Source organism: Rissa tridactyla, chromosome 1, assembly GCF_028500815.1.
Source record: "Rissa tridactyla isolate bRisTri1 chromosome 1, bRisTri1.patW.cur.20221130, whole genome shotgun sequence".
Lineage (NCBI taxonomy): Eukaryota > Metazoa > Chordata > Aves > Charadriiformes > Laridae > Rissa > Rissa tridactyla.
Window position 1 is genome coordinate 105,401,726 of NC_071466.1, and position 13,053 is coordinate 105,414,778.

The 13,053-nt window shown below is 37.7% G+C and overlaps 1 protein-coding gene across 1 annotated transcript in view; it reads left to right on the forward strand.

Moving 5' to 3' along the window:
* Positions 1 to 324: 324 nt before the first annotated feature.
* LTN1 (listerin E3 ubiquitin protein ligase 1) overlaps positions 325 to 13,053 on the forward strand; it is a 31,275-nt gene continuing 18,546 nt past the window's right edge. Inside the window, exons 1-12 of the mRNA XM_054191627.1 lie at positions 325 to 474; positions 1,973 to 2,176; positions 2,517 to 2,615; positions 4,300 to 4,530; positions 5,309 to 5,361; positions 5,792 to 5,972; positions 6,640 to 6,813; positions 7,862 to 8,052; positions 9,343 to 9,490; positions 9,888 to 10,673; positions 11,180 to 11,221; positions 12,226 to 12,418. Of these exons, the coding sequence (XP_054047602.1) occupies positions 433 to 474; positions 1,973 to 2,176; positions 2,517 to 2,615; positions 4,300 to 4,530; positions 5,309 to 5,361; positions 5,792 to 5,972; positions 6,640 to 6,813; positions 7,862 to 8,052; positions 9,343 to 9,490; positions 9,888 to 10,673; positions 11,180 to 11,221; positions 12,226 to 12,418 (2,344 nt within the window). The 5' untranslated portion in view covers positions 325 to 432. The remainder of the gene's footprint in view (positions 475 to 1,972; positions 2,177 to 2,516; positions 2,616 to 4,299; positions 4,531 to 5,308; positions 5,362 to 5,791; positions 5,973 to 6,639; positions 6,814 to 7,861; positions 8,053 to 9,342; positions 9,491 to 9,887; positions 10,674 to 11,179; positions 11,222 to 12,225; positions 12,419 to 13,053) is intronic.

The window sequence follows — 13,053 nt, forward strand, 5'->3', positions numbered from 1 at the left end:
GTGTGGATTTGCCTCTGTTTGGAGCAATTAGTCCTTGTAAGCGCGCATAAATACCGCGGCTGAATAAAGGGCCCAAGAGACCCTTGAACTCTCCCCGCTTTTAAGACCCACTTTTAAGACGGGTACAAAGTTTAAGGGCATTTCAACTAGATTACGTCAACGCTATACGTCACAACAACGCGCTGGCGATGATTTAAACCGTTTGCCGTTTTCCCGTCAGCACCGGTTCATCGCTTAACACTGCGTTCCGGGGAAGCGCGGCCCCGGCCGCCCCCCGCCCGTGCCCTCCCCCTCCGTGTCCTTCTACCGGCGTGACCAGAACACCCGCGCGCTCCCGCGGGTTGGCGTCGGCGCCGCGCGCCTGGCCCCGCCCTCCGGAAGCGCCGCGCGCCTCCTCGCTGCCGGCTGGTGCCCAGCGCCGCCGCCGCCGCTATGGGGGGCAAGAACAAGCAGCGAACCAAGGGCAACCTGCGGGTGAGCGCGTCCCGCCGCGACCGTGGGCCCCGGGCACCGCCTCAGCGGGGCCGGCAGGCGGCCTGGACGGGGAGGGCGGCGGGGCCCGGGCCTCGGGGTTGGGGCTTCCGGCAGCGGCGGGAGGGTTGAGGCCGGCCCTCCCCTGCCGCTGCCTTGGGAAGGGGGCTGTAGGCCGCCGAAGGCCCGTCCCTGCCTTCGGGCCCGGTGGGAGTAGCTGGGACCGGGGCCGCCACCGGACTTCAGGGGCGGCTCTGGGACCAGGCCCGGGTCCCTGCTTCAGGGGAGTGTGGCGGCAGCTCCTCGCGGCGTTTGTACGCGCTTTCTGGAGAGGGGCAGGGGAGAGAGGGTGTAACTCTGAAATCACCACGGGTGTAGGTTCATCAAGGTAGCAGTGTGTTTGTTTCTGTGCGGAGTGTTAGAGTGAGCCTGTGGTGGCGTCTCCGACTGGCTGCCGGGCTCGAAGTGGTGTGTGACGCCTGTCATATGTGGCACCCGTGCAGCGTGAGAGAGCTGTGGGTGAAGCCTTGTGTTCAGGTGGTGTAACTCCTGCAAATCTCCCTCTTGCATACTTAGAGAAGACGAGGGAACACAAAAAAGCAAGTCCGTATAGTTGAGGTTTCACATGCAGAAAAAATTACTTAATCTATGGATATAATAGTCAGGTAAAGAGTGGCTTACATACTCCAAGAAAATCAGAAAAGTATAATGAACTTCAGCAAATTGTCATTACTTAAAAAACACAAGAGCAAACTCATGAAACTGCAGCTGTCATTAGGAAATAAAAGGTATTTGGACTGTGAGGTATCACAGAGAACATTAAAGCATCGGTCGGTTTTGGGACAGTCTTTTCAGAAGAGTGGTTGACATAAACATGAGCCGCTGATACGACGAGTAATGTGTTGACTTAACTGCAGAAAACTAGAGAGAAGAGGTGCTGAGCTCCAAAACACTCACTGAGATACCAACAGGATAGTATTGTACTGTGTTACATACGTGTCCTTTTGGACCATTCCTCTAAATCCTTCTTGGCCCCTTTGTGGCTGGTAGCATCCTTTATATTGTGTGTGTTCTTACTTTTCCCAATGATACAAAGACCATTCCGTGGGAGCTCTATTTGTCCATATGCACTAACGTGAGAAGAACTAGTAAACACAGTAGTAGTGAAGAAGAAGTAGTAAATGGTTTCTTAATACATTGTTCACTTAAAGAAGGACTTTTCTGTTATGCTTTTTTGTATGTGTATAAAAACAATATAATTTCTGTAAGTATTCGTGGATTAAAATCACTATTAGAGAAGGGAATGCTGACTCTAAAGAGATGAATAATTTTCTAGGTCAAACTTCTATGTTTAAAGCATAGGTTGCCTTTTTTTTGTAAGACTGTTTAAAATACAAGGTTAATTATACAATATAAATAGGATCATTATTTCAAATGCATGATGTATGGAAAATAAAATGACTGGAATAGATACCTGACTTCTGTTCGTGTTTTTTGTCAGCCTTCTAGCAGTGGCCGAGCTGCAGAGCTCCTTGCCAAAGAACGTGGAACAGTGCCTGGGTTTATTGGCTTTGGAACATCTCAGAGTGATCTAGGGTATGTTCCGGCAGTTCAAGGAGCAGAGGAAATAGACAGCCTTGTGGATGCTGATTTTCGAATGGTGTTGCGAAAACTTTCTAAAAGGGATGTCACAACAAAATTAAAAGTAAGTGTATCCTTTGTCCTCCCTAATTTTTTTTTTTTATTGGGAAACAATATGTTTTTCTTAAGGATGGGAGAGGAATATAGCAAGGTAGCTAATACTCATTTCATATTTGTAAGTCTGTTAGAACTGTAATCCAGAAGGTATTCTCGAGGACTTAGAAAAAGGTCCATCATGCAGTGCAATGGACCTTTTTTTCGTAAAATTAACTCCATAAATGCTCAATTGCAAGAAATGAATTCATTTTTGAAAAGGAAAGATGCAATGTCTGGTAGAAGCTGGTAAATCACAGAACATGACAATCTCACTTTTTAAATCATGCTTTTGATGTCTTGATTTTTAGGCTATGCAAGAGTTTGGGACAATGTGCAAGGAAAGAGAAGCAGAAATTGTTAAAGGTGTTCTTCCTTACTGGCCAAGAATTTATTGTAAAATCTCACTAGTAAGTACTAAAGTACCTAAATTAAAAACTCTGGATACTCTGTGAAAATCTCTAAGGCTGTCTTTATTGATATCTTTAATTTTGCTGGTGTGCTGGTTTTGGCTAGGGTAAAGTTAATTTTCTTCGTAGTAGCTAGTATGGGGCTATGTTTTGGATTTGTGCTGGAAACGGTGTTGATAAAGCAAGGATGATTTAGTTACTGCTGAGCAGTGCTCACACAGAGTCAAGGCCTTTTCTGCTCCTCACGCTACCCCACTAGCGAGCAGGCTGGGGGTGCACAAGAAGTTGGGAGGGGACACAGCCAGGACAGCTGACCAAAGGGATATTCCATACCATATGATGTCATGCTCAGTATATAAAACTGGGGGAAGAAGGAGAAAGGGGGGACATTCAGCGTTATGGTGTTTGTTTTCCCAAGTAACATGAGGGAGCCCTGCTTTCCTGGAGATGGCTGAACACCTGCCTGCCCATGGGAAGCAGTGAATGAATTCCTTGTTTTGCTTTGCTTGCGTGCGTGGCTTTTGTTTTACTTAATAAACTGTCTTTATCTTAACCCACTAAGTTTTCTTACTTCTACTCTTCTCGTTCTCTCCCCTATCCCACCAGGGGGGAGTGAATGAGCGGCTGCATGGTGCTTAGGTGCCAGTTGTGATTAAACCGTGACAGTTGGAATTACTCACTTGTTCTAGGAAAAATAGGAAGTTGAAGGAAAGTGGTGGTGTTTATTGCAGAGATGTTTCAGAATTGGCAGTGGGTAGAATCTTGAGCTGTTGATGCCAGGGCTGTGCTTGTGTGATGGAGATAGCTGTTTGTTAGACCTTTATGTTAAAAAGATGACAAGATTTCTTCTCATGAAAAGTTTTTTTATGTAGATTCCAGAACAGCTAAAGAGAATGTACTGTTCAGTTAACGTAATTATAAATCTTCTTGATCTAGGACTAATATCTGACTAGACTTAATATTTAAAAAAAAAAAAAAAACCAAAAACAAACCCAAAACCCAAAAAAACCTCAACCAACCAACCAAACCAAAAAACCCAAACACAAAAAAAACCCCTGTCAAACATGAAAAGACCGTGCATAGCCTGGTAATCCATAACTTTCAGATATATTTAATACAGTCCAAGCTATCTGGATTGGCTACTGTTGGAAATGTGATATTGGACAAAATGAACCACTATACTGATCCTTTAGAGCAATTCGTAGTATTTCTTTCAGGAGCTAAGAGCATAGGAAGTCATGATTTGTAAATTCATACAGAAATAATGGATAATGGTGCACAGTTTTTGTAGGCTTATGGTCATTTTAATCCAAAAAGTGTCCTCAGGGCTTCCTGTTTCTCTTGGCTCTTGTCTTTCTGTTAAATCTTTGTATAAAATGGAAAAAGAAACTGTAGTTAGGGATATCAGCAAAAGTTACAATTCTGAATGTACAACACATCAGGAATGCAATGCTGCTAAGCTAGGACTCTCCCCTTATCAAGGGATACGAAAACTTTTTTTGCCATTGTTGTTGCATATTTTCAAATCTATGTAGCCCAATTCATTATGAAAATGGCTGAACTGAGAGGTGTCTCTTTTTTTTTGTCATCGCTTCTGCTTCGAAGTACCCATCATCAAGGTACATTTCTTAAACCAATAAACCCTTCTCTTTTTTTTTTTTTTCCTTCCTTTTTTCTTTAACAGGATCATGATCGCCGTGTTCGAGAAGCAACTCAGCAATCTTTTGAGCAACTGATTCTTAAAGTAAAGAAGCACTTAGCTCCTTACTTAAAAAGTATCATGGGATACTGGCTGGTTGCTCAATGTGACGCTTACTCCCCTGCTGCTTCTGCTGCAAAAGTAGCTTTTGAAAAAGCTTTTCCTTCAAGCAAACAACCTGAAGCCTTAGCATTCTGTAAAGATGAAATTCTTAATGTGAGTTTATATTTACGTTATTTCTTTAAGGCTTTGTGTTGAGTATATGTCAACTTTTATTACAAGTTTAAAACTCATCCTGCCCCCATCTGTTCTTCATGGTTAAATTTCTTTCTCACCTGAAACTTTGCTCCTGCTAACGTGAAGAGAAGACTGAGACAGTGATACATCCTCTTATTTTTTTGACTTGCAGTTAGAATGACTAGAACTAGAGGAATGAATATGAAGTGAATTTACTTGTATGCATTTCTGTGTAATTATGCTTAGTAACCCCGTGATGTTGCTGACAGATGGAATAATGATGCCGGAGTAGTTCAGATGCAGTGGTAGAGGATTAAAGAACGCTGAGAAGTGTTTCAGAGAGCCTCTACAAGTTTAGGTCTGACCAAGGTTAATGCCCTTCTACCAGTTATGTATGAAACTGATTTGACTGAACTTAAAAAGGTGAAAGTTTGCATTGCTGGCCCATCATCTGCAAACTTAACCATTTTGTTTTGTCTCAGTTTGGCTTCTTTTTACCAGAAGCCTGTTGTTGTAGGACCGCAGCTTACAAAGTATTATGAAGTCTTGATTCAAACAGTACCATGGCTGCTATGTTCAGCAGGAGTCGGTTAAATTATGTTCTTGTTCACTAGCATGTCTAAAATGTGTTTAAAAGACTTGACTCAGAGGTTGTAAAGTTTTATTGTGGAACTCTTTCTGAATAATGTATAGACTATATTATTCACATATAAATATTAGATTCTCATGTGTATTTATGTTTGTTTTTTTTCCCTAGGTACTTCAAGATCACCTTCTGAAAGAAACACCTGATACACTCAGTGATCCCCAGTATGTTAGCCTGCTTTAATGTATACGGTTTAAGTCTTGGTCTGTATTGCATTCTCTGTCCCTGTAGGTAGTGGATTAATTTTCTTTCAAGAGGCGAAACAATAATTTGAGTCCAGATCCCAGCAACTTTCTTTGGGACTAAAGTATAAATGCTTTTGAAAGTGTTATCAGTTATCTAATTCTTGTTTCAGCTTTTTTAGGAGTAGCGTTTTTGAATAGCTGGAAGATGAGATGACTTGAAACTCTTTTTCTAACGCTTTATAATGTAATTTGGTAGCATTAGAACCTATGGAATAGTTTACATATTTTACGTTGCTGGCATCTGAAATCAAAACAAGAGCACAGAAAAACTGAAGACAGTTTAGAAGAGCTTGAGAAGCCTACTCGTTTATTTATCGTTCACTTTAGTTTTTTTGTTTTGTTTTCTGAGAACTGTACCAGAGGAAGAAAGGGAAGCCAAATTTTTCCGGATTCTGACCTGTTCCTTGTTAGCTTTAAAAAAGTTGCTTAGCATGTTGCCAAAGAAAGAGATGCATTCATTGGAGGAAAAGTTAATGTCACTTCTGTCCCAAAACAAATTTTGGAAATACAGCAAACACAGCATACCACAGGTGACTTTTATTTCTTTTTTATTCTGGTTGGTTTTAGTTAAATATTATACACTGAACCTAGCAAGTATTAATTGCTTGTATTCTACAAGAATGAACTTTGTACTTCACTGAATTATGTTTGAAACAGCCTTCAAATTTCTAGGCCTTAAATAGACAATCTTACTCTAAAATTTGCCCAATAGGCTGATTTGTTACTTCAGTATCACAGTCATCTACTACTTGTCAATCTGCTGTCATTTCAAATTGATGTAAAAAATACAAACTGTCAGCTTACCGCATGTGTTCTTAATGCTTTTGGATTTTCATTTTTTTAAACCATTTTATTTGGTCTTTGGTCTGACCAATAGTGCATAGTGATGAATTGATTCTGGTAGTATTTTGTTAAAAAGTTTTAAGGTCCTTTTGGGAAAACGTGTCTTTTAAGAAGTATATTAAAATTTTTGATAAGCATTTTATTGCTAAAAAAATCAAAATATTATACAGGCTTATCAAAGAATTTCTTTATTTTTCTTTATTTTTCATAATATTTAAGCCTTTGCTGATGTGATAAAATGTGGGGACAGCATGTTGTAAGTTCTGGTGACTTCAAAAGGAATGTTACAAATTGCATGTAGAGACAAAGTGTTGTCATTTCACTAAAATTTTGTTTTCCTGTGGCCTATGTCAGGTTCGCTCAGCTTTCTTTGAGCTGGCTTCTGCTTTTTGTCAGTACTTGCCTGAGCTGGTGAAAACTGAAGCACCAAGAGTTTGTCCTGCTGTTCTTCTTAGCGTTGATGACAGTGATGCAGTGGTGTGTCCTGCTCTTTGGGAAGCTGTACTTTATGTTACCGCCACTGTTGAGGTAATGTGGGAAACCGAAGTGGCAGATATTTTACTCAAATTTTAACCTTTCACCAGGTGCCATTGTTCTCTGCGTAGAACTAGGAAAACCAGCTTGACTGGGTTTTCTTTATGATTAATAACATGAAATTATCAATGCCACATGCTCCTTCTTCCTCCTTAGGGTTCTAGTGTAACTTTCAAATACATTGTGTCCAGCATGCCTGAAAATCAGAGTTGTTTTATAAGTTTAATTAAATTAACCTAATACTAATACTTTAAACCTTTTTTTTTTTTTTTTTGTTAAAGACGGTTACAAAAATTACTTGCAGTGGATTTTTGGTTTGTTTGTTTCCCCCTCTAATTTAATGCTTCGTTCTAAACGTTTTTGGTTTGTTTTTTTTTTTTAAATTTTAAGTGAAATACCAGCTTTGAATTTATTAGCAGGGTGAATGGTGTTGCCATAGACAGGGATGCTTTGAGGGTTTAATGCTGCAGATCTCTTTTGTAACTGCTGATATAAACTGTAACTATTTATGTGGGGGAGGAAAAATATCTTTGTTCAGCTTGCTATAAATATAGGTACTGGAACTATGACAGATCAGATGACAAAAAACTTTGGGGTTTGGGGGGAAAGCACCAAGATATTTTGTAACAATCAGAAGATTTTGGGGGGGAGTTCTGAAGTTAGTGATGCTTCTGAAGTTAGGATTTTGAAATCATTGCTTGTTCTTGATAAAAAGAACTCAGAATTAAATGCAGGATCAGTTGCAATAATGATTTTTATAAAGCATCCTTGAAGCGTTATTAAAGAGAAGCCTTTAATTGCAGTTTGCTAACAAGGAAGGTCCATTGATTTTAAACAATAGTTTTATCACGTTAGCTTCTTAAATTCACAAGCTGAAATAGGGAGAAAGTGATTTTTAAAAATACTGGCAATTGAATTTAAATTTTACGATAACTTGTTTCAGCTACAACATTAGGGAGGGTAGATTAAATGTCTAGCTTGGGAGTTCTTCCAAGGCAACATGTTCTCACTTTATTTGCAATAAGTGTATTTCTTTCTGTAGGACTGTTGGAGTCATGTAAATGCCAAAAAGGGAGTTCTACCAAAGCTATGGACGATGCTTCGAGAAGGTGGACGAGGACTAGCTACTGTTATATACCCAAATCTTTTGCCGTTCATTAGCAAGGTACCTCCTGGCATTGCAGAACCAAAGCTGGAATATTTCAGAACTTTTTTCGGCTCTATAATTCAAGGGTATGAACCATGAATTTATTTATTTATTTATTTGAAATCAGTCTCTTTTACGTTTGGAAATAGGAGAACTAATCTTCTTTAAGCATTCAAATATAATTAACATATTATGTGGCTTGAGGATATTTAAATATGCATTAATTGTTTATTTGAGAAAAGTCTGGTTTCAGTATGATATTTGAAAATTATATTTTAAAGATGCTTATAAATATCCAAAACTAGAGTGAGTCCTTTGTGGCTGTTCTTGTCATCTTAAACATTCAGCCTTCTTTTTGATTTTATTACGTCTTCCTTATCTAAAGCATTCTTATCTTTCCTTGTCAAAGCTTTGTGTTTATTCCATGATAAATTTTAAAATGGGAAATTAATTTGAAATGAAGAGTGGCTTTGAAGATATCAGGCTCTTCTCACTGGTGGGTAATTATTACAGAGGTTATTGGGGATTAGCATTGTGCATAATTGCCTTTATGCAGGAACTTTAATTCTTATGATACTGATTTTTAAAGGGTTGAAACTATGATTTTTCACCTTTAAAATACATCAAAACCAGCTTTCTGTCAAATCTGATTTAAATAGATGCATGTGCATTGTGTATGCAGAAGCATATATAAGGTATTTTATGAACGACTAAAGTGTAGCTTATTTAAACAAAAATCAAGTTTTGGTTGGTGTTGGTGTGGCCACTAGCAGAGCTCTTGGAGAAGAGAATTATGTATGGGTTGGTTTTGAAAACTGGACAGAATTTTATTACAAGTAGTAAAATGGTTGTAATATTTATATGGTAATTTGTGTGGTCTAATTTTCATTAAAAAGCAACCAAATCATAGTTGTTCGGACTCCATCTGGCTATTTGGAATCTGTCTTTTGATGGCCTTCTTGTTTTTTTCTTTCTTTTTTTTCTGTAATGACATAAAGAGACAACTTCTAAACCTCTGTGGTGTGTGTTGAAAATTGCAAAGGAGTTTTGACAAACAGCTGAAACAGTAGACAGTATGCTTGACTGGTTACGTTTCCTCTATTTACACAGATATTTTTTTAATGAATGCTAAAACTAGATGAAAAAGTTATTTTAATGTAAGTTATATTAAATGCCTGGATTTACTTTTTTGACTCTTTAAATATGTCCTGTTGAATTTGTTTTGATCTGACTCCTATCAATGATTCTATATTCTCATATTGGTGTTGTTTGGATGAGAACAACATAATCAAAATTACATTGATTACATACCTCCTGGGTTTCTCAGAAGCATTGATGACTGAACGTGCCCTCCCTCCGATGTTGCCTTTCAATAGGTTGTCAAGTGAGCGAGCAATAGCCAGCCCTTCAGAAAGTTCAGCAATTATAAGTGCATTTATGGAATGCCTGCGCTTTGTCATACTTCAGAAAACAGACAAAGAAGATGACCAAAGACAAATTCATCAAATGCTTATATACGACCAGGTATTTATTAGAAATGCTTAATATTGTTGTGTGTACATTTAATAATTCAAAGTTAAAAAAAAAAAACCAACCTGTAGATTTCTGTCAGGATTTACTTCTCTGAAAATTTCAGTAGATTTTTTTGAAAAAATAACCTTACTGAACTTAGTCAATCTTTTTCTTTCCTATAAAATCATCCCTTTCACTGTGTAGTTTAAATTATATTTAAAAAACCCAAACAACAAAACATCCCACCCTGTATATTTTTATTAACTGAGTCTTATTAATGAGTAATTCTGGTGTTTTCGGAATTGCTTCTGGAATGTTTTTCAGACTTGTAGAATTTACTGGTATTATAAAGAATAAAATAATCATCTAGTTGGATCACTGTTCTCTAATAATTTGTTTGTCTTTATAGCTAATTCCTCTTACTGATGCTGTACTTAAGGAGCCCAGGTTACAAAATGGACCGTTATTTTATCAAATCGCAGAAACACTGAGCACCTGGGAAGCTAAAGCAGAACTCTCTGATGACGGTAGCACAGATGAAGTTTTCCAGAAACTGTTGTCAAATTTTTGGGACCATCTTTTAAAGAAGTGTGTAGTTTATGTTGATACGTTGGATGCTGATGAGAAGTTGTTGTTTGCCATATCTGGTATGCTAGAAATTCTTCAGAATCCAAAGAGTGCTACAAAACCAAACAATAGAAAATCTTTAAAAATCAGATTTACAGATGAGGATGAATCTGAAAGAAACACAGAGAATGGAAAGCTCACAGAAGTGAGAAATAGTGACTGTGAAATACAGACTGACTTGCAGCATAGTTCGCTTCTAAGGAAAGAACCTTTAGAAAATTTAGTCTGCAACCTTGCTGAACTGAGTATTGCGTATGTCAACGAACAGAAGTCGGAACAGCATTTGAAATTTCTCTCTGCGCTGCTCAACTCCTTTTCTTCAAACAGAGTTTTCAAAGTACTTTTAGAGCAGGGAAATGATGTAAGCTCTGCTCAAGCTGAATCCCAAAACGAAATTAAAGCTCATCATGAAAGTCCATCTGTACAATTTCTGTATATGAATTTAGTAACTTGGCTGAAGGAAGACTGGAGGAAAGACACCCATTTTCTGGTTGATATTTTGTATAGCGTGCTTAATTGTTGCAGCACTAATGTTGAAAGGAAAATAATTCTTGATGATTTAACAAAGGTATGGCTTGTACATTTGTTATTGATTTTTATCAAAGTGACTACTTCTTTTGTGGGCTGTGGTTAGTTAATTTTGTTTTGGGGCTGTGGAATGGAGGATATTCTACATGAACTTGGATAAGTTCACTGTTAAGGAAGGTAGATTTAGGAAAGGTTGACATGACAGTGTTGGGGTGAAAGGTTATAACGTATGTCCCTTTCTACATGGTATAAATCATTGAAAAAAAGAAAGTAACATTAACATCAGAATTTTGCTGTTCTTGCTTCTTTATACAGTGTGCTTTTATACTAATCGTCAATGGCCTTTCCTATATATACAGTCCCTTAGTGATCTATGTGGTAGAGAAAGACTGGGAAACAAAAAATAACTTTGTTCCTGAAACTTAGCAACTTCTGCTTGTCTCCTGCAGAAAATAAAGTTGTAAAACAAAGAGTGAAAATGGTATTAAGGGCTTCCTATTCAGCAAAGAATTTGTTAAATATTCTGGAATTTGTTTTTCTTTTCAGATGGATCTGAAATGGATTATTTTTCTCCAGATAATTCAAAAGGTACCTCTTAAGGTTTTTGTTTTGTTCTTGTTTTGCATGGTTTTGAATATTTCCCTGGTGTTAGCTTGAGAGTTATGTGTGTTTGAATGACTTTTTTTTTTTTTTAATTGAAGTAGTGATAATTTCCATAGTTTGAAAATCTTCTAGTAATAATTTGACTGTTGTTTGTTTTAACTGCATTAAATCTGGAGACAGTCTTAGAAATGAAATGATGATACCAAAGCAAAAGCATCTTTGTCCCTTCTGGTTTTGGTCAGTTGCTCTTTGAGCCGGAGGATTCGTGATTTGTTTCTGGTAATCCCTTCTAAGGTAGAGGGTGTGAAGTTGGGTATCAGACCAATAATTTAAATGATTATTTGTATCATCACCCTTACATCATGCTTACAAGGAAAAGATGGTATACCATTTTTTCACATGGGACGTTGAGAGACTGACGTTTAAGTGATTGCCTGGGGTGAAATATTGCAAGAACTCATAGCACTTAATGTACAATCCAGTGCGTTGACCATAATATCTTTCCTCACAGATACTGTGTATTCTAGGAATCCTCAGATTTTTATGATGTTGTAACTTATAATAGCGTATCACCAAAATAACATTTGCATGATTTGTGACGTTCCTTTTTTTTTTTTTTTTGAGAAATTCAAATGCTGTAAATACACTTTATGTTATTTCATTTTATTTCAGCCAGTCTGGTCACCCAAAAGTTATCTTTCTAACTCCAGTGTAGGTATTTCCTGGGATCTAGAGTAGGAAAAAGAAGAGCTTTCAGAAGGTGACTCGTTTCACTCTAAAGTAGAGGTCTGCCCTAGCTGTAAGTTGCTGTCTCTGACCAAAAAGAAAGTAGGGGGGATTGTTGCAGATGTAAGCACCTAGAGACTTATTGTTTATGACAGATTATATGATTCCCACTCTACGTGTGCAGGTTTGACATATTAACCTTATGCTTAGTAATGAAAGTTAATACCTTCAAAAGATTATTGAATTATTTTCTTGTGATTCAGGCGTGCTCAAGCACAACAAAACTTTCCTTAGTGTCTGACTGGCTGAAAGGAGATACGCTTGGAGAAAGACTTGTAATGCTGGCAGATGATCTGTGTCACCTGGGTTTAAAACCTATAGCAGCCCCATCAGAATCATCCTCTTCAGAAAGGTGGACCCTCCTCAGCTTAGTGTTGTCACAACACATTAAAAATGGTAAGCATATTTATTCCTTGGAGTTTGTGAACTGTTAATACCACACTTAGGCTTTGTAGAAAGTTGAAAGGAAACTTGAGATCTTCCAGAGTACTTTATAACACCTAAGCTTTTTTCTGGGTTTTGTTGTTTTTTGTTTATTTTTTGTGGGGGTTGGTTGTTTTGTTGTGGGTTTTTTTGTTTGTTTTCTTTGTGTGTGTGGTTTTGTTTTTGGTTTTTTTACCTGGTCAATTAACGAGGTCTAGTTTCATTTTGTAAAAAACAACTTGCAGCAGCGATATTGCAATATTTTTGGTCTGTGTTGCTAAACAAAAGTCAGTGTTTAAAGAACAGATTCAGATTTGTGAGTCTGGAAAACTTGACGAAAATTTAAGTAAGTTTGATTTATTAGCTAGTGTGCTGTAAAATAATATTAATTTTTAAACCATACCATTTGAAATTTACCTTCAAAACTAGAATATCAAAAAATCAGTGGTTATGGACCACTGCGTGCATTGGTAATGCCTTGTTACAGGACCTATGAACTGCTTTGAACCATTTCAACCGTTTTCACTCAGATTCATGTATTTTAAAAACTACATGTGTGCGCTTATGCTGTATGTGTAATCTATTTTTTATTAATAACATCCTATTTC